This window comes from Dama dama, chromosome 5 (assembly GCF_033118175.1).
Source record: "Dama dama isolate Ldn47 chromosome 5, ASM3311817v1, whole genome shotgun sequence".
Taxonomy (NCBI): domain Eukaryota; kingdom Metazoa; phylum Chordata; class Mammalia; order Artiodactyla; family Cervidae; genus Dama; species Dama dama.
The window spans coordinates 39,347,218-39,371,554 of NC_083685.1; the positions used below are offsets into that span (position 1 = coordinate 39,347,218).

General features: G+C 38.5%; 1 protein-coding gene across 1 annotated transcript in view; it reads left to right on the top strand.

Annotated features, from left to right (window-relative positions):
- The window catches only part of FAT4 (FAT atypical cadherin 4), a 171,838-nt gene extending 165,643 nt beyond the window's left edge, over positions 1-6,195 (top strand). Inside the window, exons 16-17 of the mRNA XM_061142315.1 lie at positions 445-706; positions 3,137-6,195. Of these exons, the coding sequence (XP_060998298.1) occupies positions 445-706; positions 3,137-5,001 (2,127 nt within the window). The 3' untranslated portion in view covers positions 5,002-6,195. The remainder of the gene's footprint in view (positions 1-444; positions 707-3,136) is intronic.
- Positions 6,196-24,337: the final 18,142 nt, after the last annotated feature.

The following is a 24,337-nucleotide window of genomic DNA, read 5'->3' on the forward strand; positions in this document are numbered from 1 at the left end:
TTTTAATTAAGCACTGATTTCTCTTTTTGGATATAGTTTTAATATTTTTTCATAGCTGTGGGCGATTTACTAAACAAGTTTTTTAACTTGCAATTGCCATTAAAATATAAGTAATCATAAAAAGATGTGATTTATCTATCCTAAGGGGAGTATTTACCCTATTACTATCTCGCTTGTGTTCTGGAAAATGAATATATACATCTTGAAAAACTAGTTATAAATATAATAATACCTTGAAAACTATTAAATGTGAACCTATTAAATGTGAAGGTATATGTTACTTAAAATTGTAACGGCAATATAAGTAAATATACTTTCACACAAGCATTTTCCTCAAGTATTCTCTCTTCTTTAAGTTGATCAGTGTCTTAGTTTCTTTATACTCCTGCTTTTGTTCAAGCATACCATAGTTTAATTCTACATTATTTTTAATGTGTTTTACAGATTAAGAATGGCAAAGTACATTTTACATCGGATGCTGGAATTGCGGGCAAAGTGGAGAGAAATATTCCTGAAGTCTATGTTGCTGATGGCCACTGGCATACTTTCCTAATTGGGAAAAATGGAACAGCCACAGTGTTGTCCGTTGACAGAATTCATAACAGAGACATCATTCACCCTACTCAGGATTTTGGTGGTCTGGACGTGCTCACTATATCTCTTGGAGGAATTCCTCCCAATCAAGCTCATCGAGATGCTCAAACAGGTAAATGCTTGCGCTGAGTGGAGGCACAAAAGAAAGGTAAAATTGTTCCTATAAAAGTAGTTAGATGCCTGATAACATCCTTTAGGAATACTCCCTGGAGAAGGGAATGAAAACCCACTCCAGCATTCTCGCCTGGAGAATTCCATGGACAGAGGAACCTGGCGGGCTACAGTCCATGGGGTTGCAGAGTCGGATATGACTGAGTGACTGACATGTTCACTTTTACTTTTCAAGACCATCATAAATATCTTTAGAAGGTTAGTAATAAATTATTGGCCATCACTTTCTTTAGCCATTTTCTACCAAGTTCATAATTCAGTCCAGGCTGTTTTGATCCTTTCCTTGTGCACCAAACATTTATTTGTACATTCATTCATTTACTCATCCATTTGTGCATTCACACAACAGATATTTACAGAGCCCTGTAGGTACTTGGCATGAACTACAATGGTGTACTCTTTCCATAGAATGCATGGTCCTATAAGGGAGACAAACATCAATGAAATCATTACACAAGGAAATATATTATTTTAACCTAGGATAAATGATGTAAGGAAGAACATAAAATTCTAAGAGATTGCCAAAAATAGAGAAAGGGAGACTTCTCTGGAAACTGACATGAAAATGAGGATGGGAGGGAATGAAAAGTTAATCTATACTGATGAGAATGAAAGGGGGAAAAATAGATTGTCAGGATCATAGAACCCACAACACTGAGGACTGATATCACAAATCAAAGATGAAGTTGGAGAATGACAGGTCTTCTAGACCATGTGGCAATCTTGATCTCATTCTTGGAACAGTGAGAAGTTAATCACAGGAGTACCAAAATTACTGAAAAATACCTGAAAATTAATCATAGGGAGTATCAAAATTAGATATTCAGTGATATTAAAGATCTTTTGGGCTACACTCTGGAAAGTGCATGGGAACAGGACAAGAGGGGACTTGCATAAATTAGCTGGAAGATACTGCAGTGATCTAGCCAATGTATTTTGTGAGGATTGACTATGTGGTGGCAGGAGATTTAAAAGAAGGGGATGAGAAATAAGATCAGGAATGAAAGTCAAATAAAATGTTAATGATTTTTATAAAATTCAGAGAGATTTCTGACCTTCCAACTAGAAGAAGAGTAGTGCCACTACAAGAGAAAACTGCAGAATGGTGCAAAAATAAGCACATCTATGGGGAACATCAAGATTTTGGTTTGGGGTTCTCTGAGTTTGGAGCACCTTTGAGAAAGGCCTTTGGGTAGATGGGCTAGAAATCCAGAGTAGACCAGTTGGAGATACATCTTTAGGAGTTACTAGTGTCAAGCAGGTAATTGAAGCACTGGGCATGGATGTGATAACCAAATATGAGTGTGTGGACTCAAAAGAAAGCCTAAGGCCTTACCTTGAGTAACTCTGAGTCAGTGGTTGTTTAGAAGAAAATGAGACTTTAAAGGGGACTAATTCATAGAAAGAAAACCAGGAGTGTAGGAACAAAAGCAGATGTCCCAGGAGCTTATGGAAATGGGATGGAAGTGACACCAGGGGGGAATGATGCATCAAATAAAAGGAAAATTGAAAAAATGCATGACAGAGTAACGTGGTCAAAGCATGAAAGTTAGAGCCTACATCATAATTAGTTCTTACATATTTAACTTGTTTTAGAATATGGACGCTAATTCATTTGAATGTTGTAAGAACATTCAATGTAAATGTAATGTAAATGCCAATGTAAATCACACCCTTTTGTTAGTGGCAAGATATATATAGCACACAAATATTTGTCTAATAAAGTCTTTCTCAAACATTTTTTTTTAAAAAAATCACCATCCCCTAAAGAGCTGTTTTAGACCTTGTTTTCTGATCCCTACCATCACTACTGTATGAAATGTTAATGCTACAGGTATATTCTATATCCGCCCTTTGGAAGCCCACAAGCCCTGGTAATGGCTAAGATTTTTCTTTTGTTCCTCAAGAACTTATGCTCAGCTCCTTGGGAGCAATATCACCTCCATTAAGACCGCAAAAGCTAATGGTTGAAGTTATTGGCCTATTTTGTTTTTTTTTTAAAGTATTTTTAAATTAAAATTTATTTTTATGTAGTTCTTTGTATATAAACTATAAAATAAAATCAATAGATGACTGAATGAGAGGAGAGATAAAATGAAAACTCAGCCTGTTCGAGCCCTTCGTAAAATCTTCAGAAAGAGCAGGATCCCATCAATCTACTCCACCTTTTGGTCATGGCAGTCTTACACATCTTGCTAACTTACATTGTAACAGGCTCAGATTTATTGCCTCACAGTTGGAGGATGGCTGTGAGGTTGTGGTTTCTCAACTGTCATGATGTGATGGCAAAGCTTCCCTTTGCCAGGTGAATGGAGCCTTTTCAGCGTTTGGTTTCCCTACAACACGTTACAGCTCCTTCTTGCCCCTGCAGGGTTTGATGGCTGCATCGCTTCTATGCTGTACGGTGGAGAGAGCCTTCCTTTCAGTGGGAAACACAGCCTGGCCTCCATTTCTAAGACGGATCCCTCTGTGAAGATTGGCTGCCGCGGCCCGAACATCTGTGCCAGCAACCCGTGCTGGGGAGACCTGCTCTGCGTCAACCAGTGGTTCGCGTACAAGTGCGTGCCCCCCGGGGACTGCGCCTCGCACCCGTGCCAGAACGGCGGCAGCTGCGAGCCAGGCCTGCACTCCGGCTTCACCTGCGGCTGCCCGGAGTCACACACAGGGAGGACATGCGAGCTGGTGGTGGCCTGTCTCGGCGTCTCCTGTCCTCTGGGGAGAGTGTGCAAGGCTGGGAGCCCCGGAGGCCACATCTGTGTCCTGAGTTCGGGCCCCGAGGAGATCTCCCTGCCCCTGTGGGCCGTGCCCGCCATCGTGGGCAGCTGCGCTACCGTCCTGGCCCTTCTGGTCTTGAGCCTGATCCTATGTAATCAGTGCAGGGGCAAGAAGGCCAACAGTCCCAAAGAGGAGAAGAAGCCGAAGGAGAAGAAGAAAAAGGGAAGTGAAAATGTTGCTTTTGATGACCCAGACAACATCCCTCCCTACGGGGAGGACATGACCGTGAGAAAACAGCCCGAAGGGAACCCGAAGCCAGACATCATTGAGAGGGAAAACCCCTACCTCATCTACGATGAGACTGATCTTCCCCACAACTCAGAAACCATCCCCAGTGCCCCTCTGGCTTCACCCGAGCAGGAAATAGAGCATTACGACATCGACAATGCCAGCAGCATCGCCCCTTCGGACGCCGACATCATCCAACACTACAAGCAATTCCGTAGCCACACCCCCAAGTTTTCCATCCAGAGGCACAGCCCCCTGGGCTTCGCCAGGCAGTCCCCCATGCCCTTGGGAGCCAGCAGCTTGACCTACCAGCCTTCCTACAGTCAAGGTCTGAGATCCAGTTCCCTTAGTCACTCGGCTTGCCCGACTCCCAACCCTCTGTCCCGACACAGTCCAGCCCCTTTCTCCAAGTCCTCCACTTTCTACAGGAACAGCCCAGCGAGGGAACTGCATCTCCCTATGAGGGAGGGAAACACTTTGGAGATGCATGGTGACGCGTGCCAGCCCGGCATCTTCAACTACGCCACGAGGCTGGGAAGGAGAGGCAAGAGTCCTCAGGCCGTGGCGTCGCATGGCTCTAGACCGGGGAGTCGCCTGAAGCAGCCCACTGGGCAGGTCCCCCTGGAATCTTCTCCTCCGGTAGGGCTCTCCATTGAAGAGGTGGAGAGGCTCAACACGCCTCGGCCCAGAAACCCAAGTATCTGCAGTGCAGATCACGGGAGGTCTTCTTCAGAAGAGGACTGCAGAAGGCCCCTGTCCAGAACGCGGAATCCAGCGGATGGCATCCCGGCTCCAGAATCTTCTTCTGATAGTGACTCGCACGAGTCTTTCACTTGCTCAGAAATGGAGTATGACAGGGAAAAGCCCATGGTATATACTTCCAGGATGCCCAAATTATCTCAAGTCAATGAATCGGATGCAGATGATGAGGATAATTATGGAGCCAGACTGAAGCCTAGAAGGTACCACGGCCGCAGGGCTGAGGGGGGACCCGTGGGCACACAGGCAGCAACACCGGGGGTTGCTGACAACACACTGCCCTTGAAGCTTGGGCAGCAAGCAGGGAATTTCAACTGGGACAACCTTTTGAACTGGGGCCCTGGTTTCGGCCATTATGTAGATGTTTTTAAAGATTTGGCATCTCTTCCAGAAAAAGCAGCAGCTAATGAAGAAGGCAAGTGTGGCACAACTAAGCCAGCCCCCAAAGATGGGGAGGCAGAACAGTATGTGTGAACTCTGTGTACTGGCGTTACAAAAAATGTAAAGAAAAACAAAAACAAGAAACAGACCATGGTAAGGTTGCCCACTAGGGTGGGTCACGTTTGCAAAAGAGGCCAGTAGGGACTGGTTGTTGGAGGGAAAGTTAAAAATAATAACCACAATGCTGCTGAAACAGACTCAAAACAACTCTTTTAATTTAAATATGCTTGGTTAAATTTCTTTTCCTGCATGCATCGTATTTTGTAACTAGTTATGTGGCATGCAGCATTTGGAAAGTTTTTTTTTGTTTTTTTTTTTGTTATTTACCAGTGTTTGATTTGTGACTTTTGAAATGAACACGGTTGCTGAAATGAACTCGTGCTTTCACCGTGGGGTATGTGTATTGTTTCCATTGGATTATTATTGTTATGTTTTGCATTTGCAAGATCCTTGAGGTTTAACCCATCTTTGTAAAGTGTAGAAAGAGCCCCCCTCTCCTGAAATGAAAGACTAAGTATTAACACTTTTCAGAATTATAGATTCCGTATTCAATGTTGCTCTGAAATGTCCGAATAATTGAATGTTTTTCATGACAGTGGGTACTAAAATTAAGTCATTTTGTTCAGCACTTTAGGACTTTATTTTTTACAAAGTTTTGTTAAAAATTCTGAAACGTTTTTGTAAACAGTCTTGGTCTTCTGACTTTCATCAGGCTTCCACTTGGAACAAAATGATTGCATGCTGTCACCAGGACACTGCCGCTCTCCTGTAAGGAATGAGGTCCTAGCAGCACTTCTCAGAGACATTTTTTAAAGTTATTTATTGAAAAATATTCTATGCTTTTAAAATTTTAAAGAATTGACCTAAAGAAAGCCTATGATTGGACTTAGTTTTCAACCATTTAACATTTATCCCAAGTACCCAGTTTTTATAATTTATATAAAGTCAAATTTCAACATGTCTTACTTTCTGTCATTTTGTAGATCCTTTTTTTTTTTTTTTTAATGCCATGTAAAAACTTTCCTTTTTTTACACCGAAGCTGTGTTTTTGATACTGATATTTTCCTACGCTGAATATTTTTCTTACTTTCAGGGAAGGTAAGAAAATACTTTTTTTACATTTGTTACTTATGTAACGTTCATATTTTTCACAGTTTGATATTTGTAACATACTGTATGCTTTCTACTTTTAAATGCCAACAATAGAATTAAAATATTTATTTAAAATACTTTGCATTCATAGAGTAATTTTAATTTTTCATTTTCCCCGACTCTTTCCATGCCCAATTGAGAAAAGTCTTCACTTGTCAATAGGGTATGGCAAGTTGAATGATACATGGGCAACATCATTTTCTTTTAAAAAACATGAATATGGATGATTGCCAGAACAGATATTTTAAGGTTGCTTTCGTGCATTCCTACCTGTCAGAGTTCTTGGACTTCCCTAGAGCATAATGAGTCTAGACTAAGTTGGGTCTCAGGGGACTGACTTTGTTATGAACCTGGTTTAAGCATTCTGGCAATAAATGCTTGGAAGTTCCCAGTAGAGCATGTTCACTAAAGGCCAGCTTTCAACCAGGCTTATAATAATAGGAGAGGCAATGAATAAAAGCTAATTATGGAAGAATGTCTGGGTCTCATTTTCTCCAAGGATTCAACTCCAAATTTTCTATACCCAGTGGTGCTTAGGAAGAATGACAGTGAAAACTCTGCTTATGCATACCTGTCTTTAATTTATTGATCACTCTGCTCCATAAATTCTAAACAAATTTTACATGCTATCTTAGCCAAGACAAACCCCTATTTTCACATAGTCACCCAAGAGTGAAACAATCCAGGTGAAGAGACTAGCCCAGAACAAACCCATGGGTATATAAATAGCTGTATCTGAAGTAACAGGACTTCTGCAAATTATGTCACAACCTCAGAACTTTTTATAATTAAATACCTGTCCCATACCTAATATTTACTGAGAATATTATCCTCTCCCACTGACTGTCTCTTACTGAATAGAAATTTTAACAATCTGTAAAAGTTTTTAGTATATAAAATATGGAAAAACCTTTAGTAAATAAAATAATTTAATAATAACAGATTGAGATATGTACCAGAATTATTTTGTTTTTTAATAATGTTGAGATGATTATTTTTGCTTCAAGTAGAAAATAAAATATGGGTATAACCTAAATTATAATATTCATGTAACATGATTTAGGGACTGAGTGTAAGATGTTAATCTAATTTGGGGCAATTTTTTGTCACCTGGGATGAGCCAACATGTTTTAGTATTTGCCTATGAATTTTAGTATTATGAATTTATGCACGAAATATGGGAACATGTTGATTGCTTTGCATAACTCAAAACAGGATACATTTTTTTCCCCAAGAAGCTCTGAAGCGTCTCAATGTCCTCAAGGATATAAACTCTATAATTGAGAACAGAACAAAAAGTAAAATGATAAACATGATTATAGCTGAGAGTTAAGGGTGAGGAATCTTTTGCCAAGATTCTGTATTCTAATTCTCTAAGAATTCTTTGTGAGATAGAGAATTACTATTCCCTTGATTAATCAATCCCAGTTTCTGCGTAAAACAGGATTTTTATCGGAAAATTTCTAGTCTTTCATCCTTCTTTAAATGTTTTCCATTGAAGCAAGAACAATACTTACACTGTATTATAAAACAAATCAGAAATGTATGGAATGAAATTTTCACTCAAATGAATACTTACTGAAATAATGAAGTGGCATAACATTATTTTAGTGAAATGGGATTGAAGACAAATTGACAGGGTAACATGCATGCATGCTAAGTTGCTTCAGTTATGTCTGACTCTTTGCGACCCCATGGACTGTAGCCTGGCAAGCTCCTCTGTCCATGGGATTCTCCAGGCAAGAATACTGGAGTGGGTTGCCATGGCCTCTTCCAGGGGATCTTTCTGAGCCAGGGATTGAACTCTCTTCTCTTGTTGTCTCCTGCTTTGGTAGGTAGATTCTTTACCACTAGTGCCATCGGAAAGCCCTGTCAAGGTAACAGTCCTCACAAATTAATCATTAGTGATGACCTGCTTCACAATAAATCCACACCTTCAGAATGTTAATCCAGCTCCGCAAGGGTATATTGGATTGCCTGGAATACAGTCACTCTCTGGGGCTCTTCCTGCATGTCTGTTGTAAAGAAAACATTGCTTTCTTTCAGGTGCAAACAGGAAATACCTTAGTGAGCTTGTGGCCAGGAAAGGCAGCTTGGGGTTACTCAGCCACAAGCTTAGATTGGTGACGCTGTGTAGGACTCTAGCCACTCAGCTCTTAAGGAGGACATTGCTTAAGATCGTTTCCGAAATTCCCTAAGTTAGCTGATTTCAGTGATCACTTGTTCAGATACGTTCAAGACATTTGAGGGAAACAGCACCAGAAGGGACTGGAACACGACTTCTGCCTCCCATGTTGCTCTTAAAATCTTTACCCACGTGAAGGGTGATGAGATTAACTGACTTAAACTATCGAAAGCTATCGTCTTTATAAATATTTTATTTATAAGAAAAAGCAAACTATATCACCCTGTGACTTTATTACTTCCAGAAAACCCATCTAAGAAATCACTATGTTCATGCAAATGCTTTTTTATTTACTTGAATTCAACATTATGATAAAATTAATGTGTAAAATGTGAAAATGGTTCCTAAATTTTGAATCAATAATTCAGCAGTGCACTTTTCCTTTTTCCATTATTTGTCATAGATTCAATTTGAAAAGGACTAACATTCCAAGATGACTAAATTTACATTCCCCTTAGGAAAAATAAGCCTAGAAATGAAATGTCTTTTGGCATATATTTATTAGAGCTTTCAGTGTGAAATAAAATATTAAAGTCTATGATTAATCTAGTATGTATTCCTTAAAGATATTTTGGGTGTAATGTCACATCATTAGTAATTTATATGGTTACCACTACTGAGCCATCCAGCAGTTTTATAATTCAGGATTTTCACTTATTATTAATAAGGTGGAAGGCACTAGGCTCTAATAAATTTTGGTGCTTACAATTTTCATACATACAGATGAATATCAGTGATTCAATTCTAACATGACCTATGCATCTATGATAATCACTGCAAACAAAAATACTTTAGACCAAAGACCATGAACTACAGCATTCTCTGTCAACAAAGAAATAGAGATATAAAGAAGTCCAATGTCCTGGGTGAATTCATTTAACCACAAACAATATTAAGTTTTCTCTACATGTCAGGCAGTCTTCTAGATCATGGGGTGAAACAAGAAAGAAACCAGACAAAGAACATAACAATGGAGCATAACGTTTTATTAGATGGAGCTAGAAACCCATCAATAAATGGCAAATGTAGCGATAATTATGTAGTGTGATGTCTAGAGGAGACAAATGCTTGCATGCCAACTAAAGCATCACAAGGACTAGATGTTGACATGGGGCTGTGCATGCTATTTCATTTTACTTGGCCCTGCTGTGAGGCTTGTAGAATCTTAGTTCCCTGACCAGGGATTGAACCCCGGGCCCTCAGCAGTTAAAGCATGGAGTCTTAACCACTGGACCACCAAGGGATTCCGGCACACTCTTTTAAATGGGTTGGTCAGGGAGGGCCTTTCTGGGGAGGTTGCATTTGAGCAGAGTGCTTAATGAAGCAGAAAAGCAAGCTATGGACACATGTGGGCGATGCTGTTGCAGGCAGAGGCAGTGGTATGGGGAATCCCCAGTAGGAGATCATTCCATGTTCAAGGAACAGCCAGAGAGTCACTGAGGGCAGACCATTGTCAACACATCAACAAAGGCTGCACCACAGAAACCTTAGAGTCGAATGGATGTGAGGGTAAAGAGTAAGAATGGTAATTCAGAACAGGCCCAGAGACAGAATGGTTGTTGAAGCAAACCTTCATTTGTGTATCTTCTCTTGCCAAATAAGTGCATCTCTAAATGCGAAGCAAACCCTGAGAATGTGGGGATGTGCTCACTCTGCATTGATGTCTAAGATGCAAAAGACAAAAGGAGAGATGTTTTTAATTGAGATGAATGTCTGTGCTAACACTGATTGATTCATCTGATCCTCCATGACCAATCCAAACCGGTAGGCATATTAATAGGAGGCATATTAAGATATACAATAGTAAAGTAACCTATTTCTTTCCTACTGAGGCATTGATATATCTGAAGTATGTAATATTTACTGACTAGAAGGCTGTATAAATTTTAATTTTAAAAAATTGACTTCTATTTTTACACAGTAATTTATGAGGGAAATATTTCAAGTGGGAGAAGATAGGTTTATATCAGTGGGAAATAATGGCAAATGAGATATCTATAAGACAGGACAATAAATCTATGCCTAAATTTTAGGCAACTAAAGCTTGTCCAAATATCTTATAATGAGTCTTCGATCATAATGAGTGTAGTTAACCTCCATCTTCACATTATTAATAAACTTATTTCAAAGTTTGTTAGAATTTTAAAAAGGATCCAAGTTGAGTGTAGTGAACCAGGATTAATATATAAAGATGTACTCTTGGCATTTAGCGGAAACACTCTCGGAAGTTTTTTATGTACCTATGACATATGTGTACATATGTTATAATTATGTTAGAATTCACATAGACAATTGTGACAAATGTGTAACTAGCATCATACAGGTAACTTAAGGACTCTTTGTATCTCTTAAAAGAATATGCTGAATGGATGGACAGATTCGTCAAATCCTCATATGTCATGTGATACATTCAAGGTAGAAATACTTGTGAGAGAATCTCCATATCTGAAGATACATAATGAAAATTAAAAGACCCGCAGAATATTTAAAAACACACTGTACAAAGGGACACAACTTCCATGTGATCCATTTGAATACTTACAATTTTATTAGTTTATGAATCATGTTGCCAGAGTCCCAAATCAGCTTGCAAAGTACAAAGTGCAGTCATCATGGTCTTCTGGCAGAAAGTTGGAATCTTAATCTGTGTACCATTCTAGCCCAAATAAAATAACCACCAATGTACAAAGTTCTTTGGCAACGTCAATGAGTTCCCTGTTTCAAATTGAAACCATATTGTGTGTGGTACAGATGTTGATCAAAATAAGGCTCTGTTTTGCCACAGCAGTCTGCTCACTGAAGTCATCCTTTCCTTATTCTATTTGCAGTCTTAGATCAGAATGCTACAGAGAGCAGAGCTATTAGTGCTTGATTTCAATATCAAAAAGTAAGACACCTAGGGAAATATCCCTTTAGGAAACAGTGTAAGACAATAAGTGCAGCATAGCCTACTCCAAAAATGTGTAAATTCTTTTAGAGCTATGAGTCTGAAGATGTCATGTACTGAATCTGGGGTAATGCTCATCAGAAAGTCAGATGATAAGATGGACTCTCTATGGAACATGGCTTTGGATAAACAGAGAATGAAAAAATGGCTGCCCTCTTTGGCTTTGGGAGAACTGTCATCATGAAGCTTGATTTGATGATCTCTACTAACAGGAAACCATTCATGTCTTTAACATATTTCTTCCAACTGATGCAAAAGGCTTGTGATTGCACGTGCTGCACACACTGATACATGGATCTGGAGAATGAATCAAAACCAGGATCTTTTTTTTTTTTCTTTTAAGTTTTATAGATAGCGATTATAGAATAGTGTTTCCCGCAAGAGAGTGGTTTGGACTGTCAGTATTATAAGACAGAAAAAGTACGTTCACATTTAAAGCTCTCTTAATTTATGCAGCTTCAGATCAAGAACAGAATGAGTCCAAAAAATGTTCAAGAAATTTTGAAGTGGCAGAGTCAATTATCCATAATTTATAGGCAGCTTATTATCCAAATTAAAGCACAGTTCTTGGCCACTCTGCATTTAATGGGCCCTTCTAAATAGATATTTGCGGGACATCAAATTAAAGTATAACTACTCCCTATAAATTAGTAAGTGGGTCTTAGTAATGCATACTTAGTAATGCATACAAAAATTTGTTTAGTATTGTATGCCAAGCACTAGAAAGAAACTGGTGAATAACAATGACTTTTGCCTTCAAGAGGCTTGTGATTTTTGGTGACTCTGCTCTCCTTTCCCAAAATACTTTAAAATTTGCATAGTTCTGTTTTCAAAGAATTATTTCAATATGCACAAAGACGTTTCCATTTGTACTCAGGTGTGCTTTACATACATTTTTTTGGACAATTGATATCATCAATAACCTTCTAGGGACTTCCCTGTCGGTCCAGTGGTTAAGACTTGCTTTCCAACACAGGGTACACAGGTTAGATCCCTAGTCAGGGAACTAAGATTCCACACAGCCTCCCAGCCGAAAAAAGAAAAAAGCAACAAAAAAAAACCAGAACATAAAACAGAAACAATATTGTAACATATTTAATAAAGAGCTTACAAATGGGCCATATCAAAAAAAATCATAAAATTATTTTTAAAATAACCTTCTAAACTTTGGTGATCTGCATTTTCAAAAGTAACAGAATAATAGGTTTACTGAGTTTTTAAGAACACAAGTTCTTGAACTAAGGAAATCTGCTGACATTTTTCAGCAGTTCCTTCATTGTCTAATTATGTAAGACTTAGTTAAAATTCCTGGCCTTTGAAAGCTTTTGCTCTGAACTAACCATTATCAACTTTGTCTTATACTTTACCACTTATTTTGAAACTGGTTCATTTGGTTTCAGGATTATACTTTTTCACAGAATTTGGTGTCATCCATCCTCAGCAAAATGTAGGTTATCTAGATTCACCATGTTTTGCTGAGTTTATGGTAAATAAGGCTGAAGTATAATTTGGGTAAAATGACTGAATAATTACCTCTGATAATTTGTCTAGTTATCTCAAACTTCCATTTGCCTTCCAATTCCAATGCTTTTAATTTTTCATTTTAATTTTTCTGGACCCTATTCAAATTGTCATACGATCTATTTTTGGCTGCATTCTGTGGAAAGGAAACTTTCAAAACTGTGAAGAAAAAAAGAATAACCAAATGGTTTATGGTGTTTTTTTTTTTCCCTGACATTTTTGACTTTACAACCATATATTTTTTTCTAATTATTCTTAAGAAACGGAATAAAATACCTCCATGTGTCTTTGTTTTATCTGTAAATTTCCTCTGGAGTATTCAATATAATTTCATGTTACATTCTAAGACTTTCATTTTAGCAAATTGCATATCTTCTAAAAGGTATTGTATGAAATAACTGGCAAGAATATTTTTATAGGGTCAGTCATCATCATGCAATAACTTGAAAAATAGAATCTATTGTTGTCAGAGATAAATCATATCATCAGCATTAGTATCATAAAACAAAAAAATATATCATTTTACACTGAATTACACTCTGAATGCATTTTAGATAATCCATTGCTGCATTTTTATAGTATTAGTCAGAAAACTTCATTTTACTTTATAATCCTATCAATATCAGTTACACTTTATTTAATAAGTACTAGTAAAGGCCAATAAGGCTTCCCAGGTGGTGCTAGTGATAAAGAACCCACCTGCCAATGCAGGAGGCATAAGATCCCTGGGTGTGGAAGATCCTCTGGAGGAGAATAAGGCAACCCAGTCTAGTATTCTTGCCTGGAGAATCCCAGGGACAGAGAAGCCTGGCAGGCTGTGGTCCACAGGGTCATATAGAGTCGGATACGACTGAAGTGACTTAGCACAGAACAAAGACCAATAACGAAATAAAATATATATTGTAATAGTTTAACAGTAGTATTCTGTAAGAAAGACAATATGCAGGAATGAATGGGGCAACCTGATGTAAAAAAATAAAATTGTCTACAGTATCAAACATTGAAAAATTTTTTGAAGTGTTTAAAATATTGGCTTTCATAATGTGCTCTGCATGCATGCTGAGTCACTTCAGTCATATCTGACTCTTTGCAACCCTAAGGACCGTAACCTGCCAGGCTCCTCTGTCCATGGAATTCTCCAGGAAAGAATACTGGACTGCATTGCCATGCCCTCCCCCAGGGGATCTTCTCGACCTAGGGATCCAACCAGTGTATCTCATGTCTCTTGCCTTGGCAGGCAGGTTCTTTTTGACTAGCACCACCTCGGAAGCCTGATGTGTTTTAGTAAAGTCCTTTAACTTTGAGGATAATGGGGAATTTTGGAGCATTTTCAGAGATAAGTACAAGAATATTAATTTTGGGTTTCATTAAGCTAAGATGACTTCTTTAACATTTCCCCTAATATTAAAATTGGTTTTAAAATATCAGCATACAGATAAGATTGGTTAATAAAGAAAGTGAAAGATAGCAGTAAATCTAACAGTTGAGCTATAATATCTTATGAATGCACACTGATACACACGTGTTCACACACACCTTACTTAATAAAGTCAATTGTGACTTTTTTTTTAAATCGAAGCTTCTTGGGTAGTTTTGCCAATGTGACACTGTTGAGACTTGAGGAAATAGTCTCATCTTCTCAAACAAGGATTTAAAAACAATGAATTTTCAGTAAATATACCAAACATTCTCTTAATTCTAAAAGGCTGTGATGTTATTTAAAAAACTACAAACAGGGGTGGTTAGGGAAAGCCCCTGCGCAGAAACTACTGAAGCTAAGGTTCAGAACAGATGCTTACCAGTGCAGGCAGATCATCTCACACAGAGCGTGGGCAATGAACAAAGTTATTCCAGGGGTGAGGGGAGGCTCCATCCAGGGATAAGGAGAAGCAGCCTTCAAATCACACAGAGCCTGGGCTGATGATTTGCTTCTTATTCTAAACTCTCTTAAACAATCTTGATAAAACAGTCTGGTTACTCTCAATTATATTTTTAGTTGCTCAAAGTCACATTTTTTTAAATTGGAATATAATTGTTTTAGGGCTTCCCTGGTGGCTCAGATGGTAAAGAATCTGCCTGCACTGTAGGAGACCCAGGTTCAATCCCTGGGTCGGGAAGATCCCCTAGAGAAGGAAATGGCAACCCACTCCAGTATTCTTGCCTGGAAAACCCCATGGACAGAGGAGACTGATGGGCTACAATCCATGGGATCGCAAAGATTTGGACGCGACTGAGCAATTGACATGAATGAATAATGGTTTTACAATGTTGTATTAGTTTCTGCTAAACAACCGAGTCGGCTATACGTATACATATATCTCCCCTCCCTCTTGGACCTGCCTTCCCCCAACCCCTATCCCGCTCCTCTAGGCCATCATAGAGCATCGAGCTGACCATCCCTGTGTTATATAGCAGCTAGTGTGTATATGTCAATCCTACTCTTCCAGTTCGTCCCCTCCTCCCCTTCCGCTCCCGTGTCCAAGAGTCTGTTCCCTTCGTCTGAGTCTTAGAAGCTACACATGAGATTTTGATAATAGAGACTTCTGGCATTAGGTTTACAAAAAATGTGACACACAGGCAGTACATGAATCTGAGTTATTTATGTCTATCTTTTTTGAAGAATGAGCATTAAGAACTCTTGTGAGTGTCTTTCCTCCACACCACTCACTGAATATTCACTGATCCTACATTTGTATAAGCCACAGCATCATCCATCTACATCAAGACTGATTATCCAGCACTTGACTTCTATTACAAAATCTTTAAGATCCATGAAATTAAAATGTTTCTCTAAATTACAGTTACTTCTTAATTTGCTTTTGTAGTTTAGGGCTGTCACTAGTTGGAATAAATCTCTTCTCAGTAATTGCGATAGGTGCACGGATGTGATAGTTTAAACAATAAACAACTTTCACACACAATTTACCTTCAGCTGTCTCTTTGATATGCAGTTGTGAGCCACAGACCTTCAAGCTTGTCATATTACTGTCACGATCATCATCCTCTGCAACCCTGCCTTTTGCGTTCAGCATCATGAGGGATTCTTCGGTTTCAGATGGTAAACTAATGCCTTCCTGCTTCAAACCAGGCTGACTTGTCAACTCTTTTTATTTCTCTGAAGACTGTGGCTAAGCCAGTGTTTGATGCTTGCCCTCGCTGCTGGCAGCCAACCCATTTCATCCGTTTTATGACAGCTGTCTAGGCCTTACTGACAACCATTCTCTACACCATTTGAATGCAATGAAATCATGTCATGGTAAACAAATTTCGTTCTTTATAGTTGTGCTACATAATTAAAACGTCATGGACTACAAAAGAATCCCCCTTTCATTTTTATTTAAGACTCCAGTGAATTTCCTTTCTTGGGAATCAGGAACCTATTAGAATCAGGATAGGGTCTGGCTCACAGTTTGGAGAATAATCATCTCTTAGCCTATCAGGGGTTTTTCTTTTGCTTATTATTTTTGTTTTGCATTTGCTATATGTTGTCCTATGCTGATCATAGGGGAGCATGTATGAATGGTACAAATCAATGTCTAAGTCTGAGGGGAAATGTGATAAGGCATACTTATCTCAAAAATTAAAAAACCCTACAATATTTGGCAATAAGATATTCCTTTGAAAGTAAAGATTATTATTCCCAGTAATATTTATAAATACTGATGATCAAAGAGGGTAGGTGACTTCTAATCCCCACAAAGTTAATAAGGGTCAGAGCTAGAATTTGAACTGGATTTGAACTAGATTTCAAAGTTCCTTCTTTTTCCACTATTACCAAACACTCACATATGTCTTTTCAGATTTTAAAGGCGATTTCAAATGAGTTATTGAACGTGAACATTATATCACACCTGTGGGGTTGATCAGACAATAATAATTAACACAATTAACTGAGAAGAAAACAAAGACTTAAAGAGACTTGCTCAGGTCACAGTTAATAACTGACAAAGTTAACACTTATTTCCAGATAGACATATTAGCCCCATTTGAGTATCTTCACCAGTATATTATAAAGTATGGACAGAATAAAACAGTGGCATGATATGTTTGACATTAAACTTCAACTATTTAAGAAACATTGAGTCAGCAATTATCATATTAAAATAACAATGTCGGAGTATGAATCTGGCAATAGTGAATGTTACTGGAAATTAGGAACCATTATTAAAGAATCTATAAACAAAATATGACATTAAGAAGTTAAAAATACAGAGCAATCTATAGAAGTCATCACAACATTCTAAGCACTTTATGCACATTATTCTATTTAATTGATTTATTTATTTCTCACAACTACCATATGAAGCAGTGATTTCATTCTCTGATTGACATACAAGGATATTGAGGATTAGGGCTTTATTCAAAGTCATATAACTGATGAAGAGTAGAATTGCAATTTAAATTCACAGAAGCAAAAGGCGAAAGAGAGAGACATACTCAATGGAATGCAGAGTTCCAAAGAATAGCAAGGAGAGATAGAAGACCTTCTTCAATTAACATTACAAAGAAATAGAGGAAAACAACAGGATGGAAAAGAAAAGGTAATTGGAGATATCAAGGGAACATTTCATGGAAGGATGGGCAAAATAAAGGACAGAAACTAAAAGGACCTAAGAGATGCTGAAGAGATAAAGAAGCGGCAAGGATACAAAGAAGAACTGTTCAAAAAATATCTTAGTGACCCAGATAGCCATGATGGTTTGGTCACTCATCTATAGCTAGACTATGAAATCAAGTGGGCCTTAGGAAGCATTACTATAAACAAAGCTAGCGGAGGTGATGAAATTCCAGCCAAGCTATGCAAATCCTAAAAGATGCTGCTGAAGTGCTGCACTCGTTATGTGCAGCATATTTGGAAATCTCAGCAGAAGCCACAAGACTGGAAAAGGTCAGTTTTCATTCCAATCCCAAAGAAGGGCAATGCCAAAGAATGTTCAAACTACTGTACAATTGCCCTCATTTCCCATGATAGCAAGTTTATGCTCAAAATCCTTCAAGCTAGGCTTCAATAGTATGTGAACTGAGGAATAACACATGTACAAGCTGGATTTAGAAAAGGCAGAGGAACCAGAGATCAAATTGCCAACATTTGTTGGATCATAGAGAAAACAAAGGAATTACAGAAAAACATCTATTTCTGCTTCATTTACTATGTGAAAGCCTTCGATTGTGTGGATTGCAACAAATTGTGAAAAATTCTCAAAGAAATAGGAATATCAGACCATCTTACCTGTCTCCTGAGAAATCTTATGTGGGTCAAGAAGCAACAGTTAGAACCAGACATGGAACAATGGACTGGTTCAATTGGGAAAGGAGTACAACAAGGGTGTTTATCGTCACCCTGCCTATTTAACTTTAATGCAGAGTACATCATGTGAAATGTCAGGCTAGATGAATCACAAGCTGAAATCAAGATTGCCAAGAGATATATCAACAACCTCAAATATGCAGATGACACCAACCTAATGGCAGAAAGTGAATAGCAACTAAAGGCCCTCTTATTGAGGGTGAAAGAAGAGAGTGAAATAGCTGGCTTAAAAATCAACATTCAAAAAACTAAGATCATAGCATCTTGTCCCATCCCTTCATGGCAAATAGAATGAGGAAAAGTGGAAGCAATGACAGATTTTTCTTTTCTTGGGTTACAAAAATCACTGGGCACAGTGACTGCAGCCTTGAAATTAAAAGATGCCTGATCCTTGGAAGGAAAGCTATGAGAAACCTACTTTCCCAACAAAGGTCCATATAGTGAAAGCTATGGTTTTTGAATTCCCAAAAGTGACAGAATGATCTCTGTTTCTTTCCAAGGCACACCATTCAATATCACAGTAATCCAAGTCTATGCCCCAACCAGTAATGCTGAAGAAACTAAAGTTGAATGGTTCTATGAAGACCTACAAGACTTTCTAGAATTAACACCCCAAAGAGATGTCCTTTTCATCATAGGGGACTGGAATGCAAATGTAGGAAGTCAAGAGATACCTAGAGTAACAGGCAAATTTGGCCTTGGAGTACAAAATGAAGGAGGTCAAGGTTAATAGAGTTTTGCTGAGAGGACGCACTGGTCATAGCAAACACCCTCTTTCAAAAACACAAGAGAAGATTTTACTTATGGAAATCACCAGATGGTCAATACCGAAATCAGATTGATTATGTTCTTTGCAGCCAAAGATGGAGAAGCTCTATACAGTCAGCAAAAACAAGACCAGGAGCTGACTGTGACTCAGATCATGAACTCCTTATTGCCAAATTCAGACTTAAATTGAAGAAAGTAGGGAAAACTACTAGACCATTCAGGTATGACCTAAATCAAATCCCTTGTGACTATACAGTGGAAGTAACAAACAGATTCAAGGGATTAGATCTGATAGAGTGCCTGAAGAACTATGACAGAGGTTTGTGACATTGTACAGGAGGCAGGGATGAAGACCATCCCCAAGAAAAACAAATGCATAAAGGCAAAATGTTTGTCTGAGGAGGCCTTACAAATAGCTGAGAAAAGAAGAGAAGCGAAAGGCAAAGGAGAAAAGGAAAGATATACCCATTTGAAAGAAGAGTTCCAAAGAAAAGCAAGGAGAGATAAAAAGCCTTCCTCAGTGATCAATGCAAAGAAACAGAGGAAAACAATAGAATGGGAAAGACTAGAGATCTCTTCAAGAAAATTAGAGATACTAAGGGAACATTTCATGCAAAGATGGGCACAATAAAGGACAGAAATGATATGGACTTAACGGAAGCAGAAGATATTAAGAAGTGGCAAGAATACACAGAAAAACTTTACAAAAAAGATCTTCATTACCTAGATAACCATGATGGTGTGATCATTCTCATAGAGCCAGACATCCTGAAGGGCGAAGTCAAATGGAATTCAGGAAGCATCACTACAAACAAAGCTAGTGGATGTGATGGAATTCCAGTTGAGCTATTTCAAATCCTAAAAGATGATGCTGTGAAAGTGCTGCACTCAGTATGCCAGCAAATTTGGAAAACTCAGCAGTGGCCACAGAACTGGAAAAGGTCAGTTTTCATCCCAATACCAAAGAAGGGCAATGCCAAAGAACATTTAAACTACTGTACAATTGCACTCATCTCACATGCTAGCAAAGTAATGTTCAAAATTCTCCAAGTCAGGCTTCAACTGTATATGAACCATGAACTTCTATATGTTCAAGCTGGATTTAGAAATGGCAGAGGAACAAGATACCAAATAACCAACATCTGCTGGATCATAGAATAAGCAAGAGCATTCCAGAAAACCACCTACTTCTGCTTTATTGATTATACCAAAGCCTTTGACTGTGTAATCACAACAAACCATATAAAATTCTTTAAGAGATGCAAATACCAGACTACTTTAACTGCTTCCTGAGACATCTGTATGCAGGTCAAGAAGCAACAGTTAGAACCAGACATAGAAAAACAGACTGGTTCCAAATTGGGAAAGGAGTATGTCAAGGCTGTATATTGTCACCCTACTTATTTAACTTATATGCAGAGTACATCATGTGAAATGCTGGGCCGAATGAGGCAAAAGCTGGAATCAAGATTGCTGGAAGAAATATCAATAACATCAGATATGCAGATGACATGACCTTATGACAAAAAGTGAAGAGGAACTAAAAACTTTCTTGATGAAAGTGAAAGAGGAGAGTGAAAAAGTTGGCTTAGAACTCAACATTCAGAAAACAAAGATCATGGGATCTGGTCCCATCACTTCATGGCAAACCGATGGAGAAACAATGGAAACAGTGAGAGACTTTATATTCTTGGCCTCCAAAATCACTGCAGATGGTGACTGCAGCCATGAAATTAAAAGACAGTTGCTCCTTGGAAGAAAAGCAATGACCAACCTAGACAGCATATTAAAGCAGAGACATTAGTTTGCCGACAAAGGCTGACTAGTCAAAGCTGTGGTTTTTCCAGTAGTCATGTATGGATGTGAGATTTGGACTATAAAGAAAGCTGAGTGCCTAAGGATTGATGCTTTTGAACTGTGGTGTTGGAGAAGACTCTTGAAAGTCCCTTGGACTGCAAGGAGATCCAACCAGTCCATCCTAAAGGAAAGCAGTCCTGAATATCCATTGGCAGGCCTGATGCTGAAGTTGAAACTCCAATACTTTGGCCACCTAATGAGAAGAACTGACTCACTGGAAAAGACCCTGATGCTGGGGAAGATTGAAGGCAGGAGGAGAAGAGGATGACAGAGGATGAGATGGTTGATGGCATCATCGACTAAATGGACATGAGTTTGAGCAAGCTCCAGGAGCTGGTGATGGGCAGGGAGGCCAGGTGAGGTTGGTGAGGCCCCCCTGTCCATGGGATTGCAAAGAGTTGGACACGACCTAGCGACTGAACTGATGGTTTCTCTAGTAGTTGTGTATGGATGTGAGAGCCAGATCATAAAGAAGGCTGAGCACTGAAGAGTCAATGCTTTCCTATTGTAGTGCTGGAGAAGATCAGCTTCTCTGTCCATGAAATTCTCCAGGCAAGAATACTATAGTGGGTAGCCATTTCCTTCTCTAGGAGATATTCCTGACCCAAGGTCTCCTGCATGTATTGCAGGTGGATTCTTTACCAGCTGAGCCACACCTTAGCAAAAATGTATTTTTTTTAGGAAGCTACTGTGGATGTTGTTTTACATTGCTAAATCTAAGTTTTCTGTTATACTGAGATGAAATTGTTTGCCCTTACAGTGTGCAGCCTGAAAAGTCACACTCCAGGCATAAATAACAAGCTCGTTCAGTTAACATAATGATCTAGAGCAGCCAAATTACTATCTTTCTCAAGTACTAAAGTTAAAAATCATCACATGGTCCCTGGAAGAATCATTGCTCTTGTGAAGGGGAGCCATGTGTATATAATATTATTGCTCCTCAATTTTTATTGTGAAATAATAGAATACTTTAAAAAGTTTCAAATGAAATAAGTCAGACAGAGAAAGACAAATACTATATGATCTCACATATGTGGAATCTAAAAAAAAGTGAACTCATGGAAACAAAGAACAGATTGGTGGTGGCCAGAGACAAGGGGTATGGGGGTGAGTGAAATGAGTGAATGCGGTCAAAAGGTACAAATTTCCAGTTTTAAGACAGATAAGTTATGGAAACAAAATGTGCAGCATAGTTACTATAGTTGACAATACTGCCTTACATATTTGAAAGCTGCTAAAAGAGTAAATCATAGAAGTTCTTATCACAATAAAAAATGTGTTATTATGTAAGATGGTAAGTATTAACTAAACATTTTTGTGGTAGGAATGTCACTCTGTATACAGTTTTATTTATATATATTTTTAGAAAGCATTATTTTGTACACTTGAAATTAAAACAATGCTATATGTCAATTGTATAAGGCAATGACACCCCACTCCAGTACTCTTGCCTGGAAAATCCCATGGACGGAGGAGCCTGGTAGGCTGCAGTCCATGGGGTCACGAAGAGTCGGACACGACTGAGCAACTTCACTTTCATTTTTCACTTTCATGCATTGAAGAAGGAAACGGCAACCCACTTCAGTGTTCTTGCCTGGAGAATCCCAGAGACGGGGGAGCCTGGTGGGCTGCCGTCTGTGGGGTTGCACAGAGTCAGACACGACTGAAGTGACTTAGCAGTATATGTCAATTATATTTAAATACAACTGAGAAAAATATAATATAAAGTCTACAAAACCTCTATGGGGTCTCAAAGTGTCAGGCATGACTGAGACTCAACAACGACAACAACAAAACCCACAAATTTAAAGCCCCAAATGGTTTCTTAGGCCCTTTTCTAGATATAAAAAACTATAAAAGAATCAGTTATTCATAAAAGTATAAATGTTTCACCTTTTCCTTAAGATATTTTATGTGGACACAGCCATCACTCAAAAATTTCCTTTTTAATTTAAACTTTAAAATCTAAGAATGCTGACTTTTTTTTAAATTTTGGTATAAGAATGCATTAAATAAGGTAGTGGCTCTCTCAAGACTGTAAAACTTCTTTGAAGTTATCTACAATAAATAACAAGGCCTTAGGAAAGTTAACTTACATTTTCCCTAATGGTCTGCCTCTTACAACATTTCAGATTTTACAAATAAGTTCTAAATAATAAAAATGTGGTGGGCAAAGGAGCATTTTCAAGCAAACCACAAAAAGAAAAATTAATAAGGATTAACCATTTTTCACACATTGTTCAAAAGTTCTTATTTTGAGTTTTGTTCTTACTTAAGTAAGGCTAAATTATAGTATGAAGCCCACCTTAGTAACTACTATTCAAAAGCTACATTATCCATAATTACTGAAATTAAATACTAAATTAACATTAGCTGACTGCTATTCTACATAAATTAATTTTTTTTTTTCTGTTTCTCTGAGTTCTGTGATCTACCTTGTATAGTCTTATTTCTCTTAGGGGTCAAAAAGATGTTACAGTGGAAATAACTGTGGCCTAGAAAGAAAAATATAAAGCTTTAATTTATTACAGAGAACAGTTACTTAGGGAACTGTATTGCTATAAAATCCTGAGTTTCCTTGTGCCCAATGTCTGCAAATTGGAAATGTCATTGAATACTAACTTCAGTAGAAACTGGGATTTGTAAATACAAAGCAGCATATACTTTCCATGGATTTTTTAATGCTATTTCAGTGTTGCACCAGAGAAGGCAATGGCACCCCACTCCAGTACTCTTGCCTGGCAAATCCCATGGACGGAGGAGCCTGGTAGGCTGCAGTCCATGGGGTCGCTAAGAGTCAGACATGACTGAGTGACTTCACTTTCACTTTTCACTTTCATGCATTGGAGAAGGAAATGGCAACACACTCCAGTGTTCTTGCCTGGAGAATCCCAGGGACGGGGGAGCCTGGTGGGCTGCCGTCTATGGGGTGGCACAGGGTCAGACACGACTGAAGTGACTTAGCAGCAGCAGCAGCAGCAATGTTGCACTGGAATTCTCATTTCTCTCTCTTCATTATTTGATTACCTGTGTACTCTCATGGTAATTTATTTTGTTCTTATTTTTTCCTGGGAAAAATTTAGTCAATTGATGTTTCACAGTAATTACAACTATACCTGAGAAGCCCACCAATGTAGAAGCAAGCAGGAAAATGTTTGGTTCAAATGATAATTGAAACACAGTAATATAAACATATGCACAAAAATGCCACAGCTTCTCTTGCTGAAGCCTCTCTCTTGGGTGTAGGTGACAGTACAAGGGGATTTGGGAAGCTGGAGGATTAGGGGTCTGCTCTCTTGACGCTGCCCATTGGGCTCCTTTTTCACCCAACACATCCTCTTGGGAGTGCAGGCTGTAGAGCAACCCCTCAGCTTGACATCTGCTCTCATCTTATATCTTCCTTTAAAAATCCTGTTGTCACTCTATCAGTTACTCAAGGTTTCTGAATGATAGTGTCTTTAACCCTCCCAGTGACTGAAAAACTTTGAGGGAATATGTGAATGAATATGTTAGTCACTCAGTCGTGTCCAACTCTTTCCAAGTCCATGAACTTTAGCCCACAGGCCCTTCTGTCCATGGAATTCTCCAGGCAAACATACTGAAGTGGGTTGCTATTCCCTTCCCCAGAGGG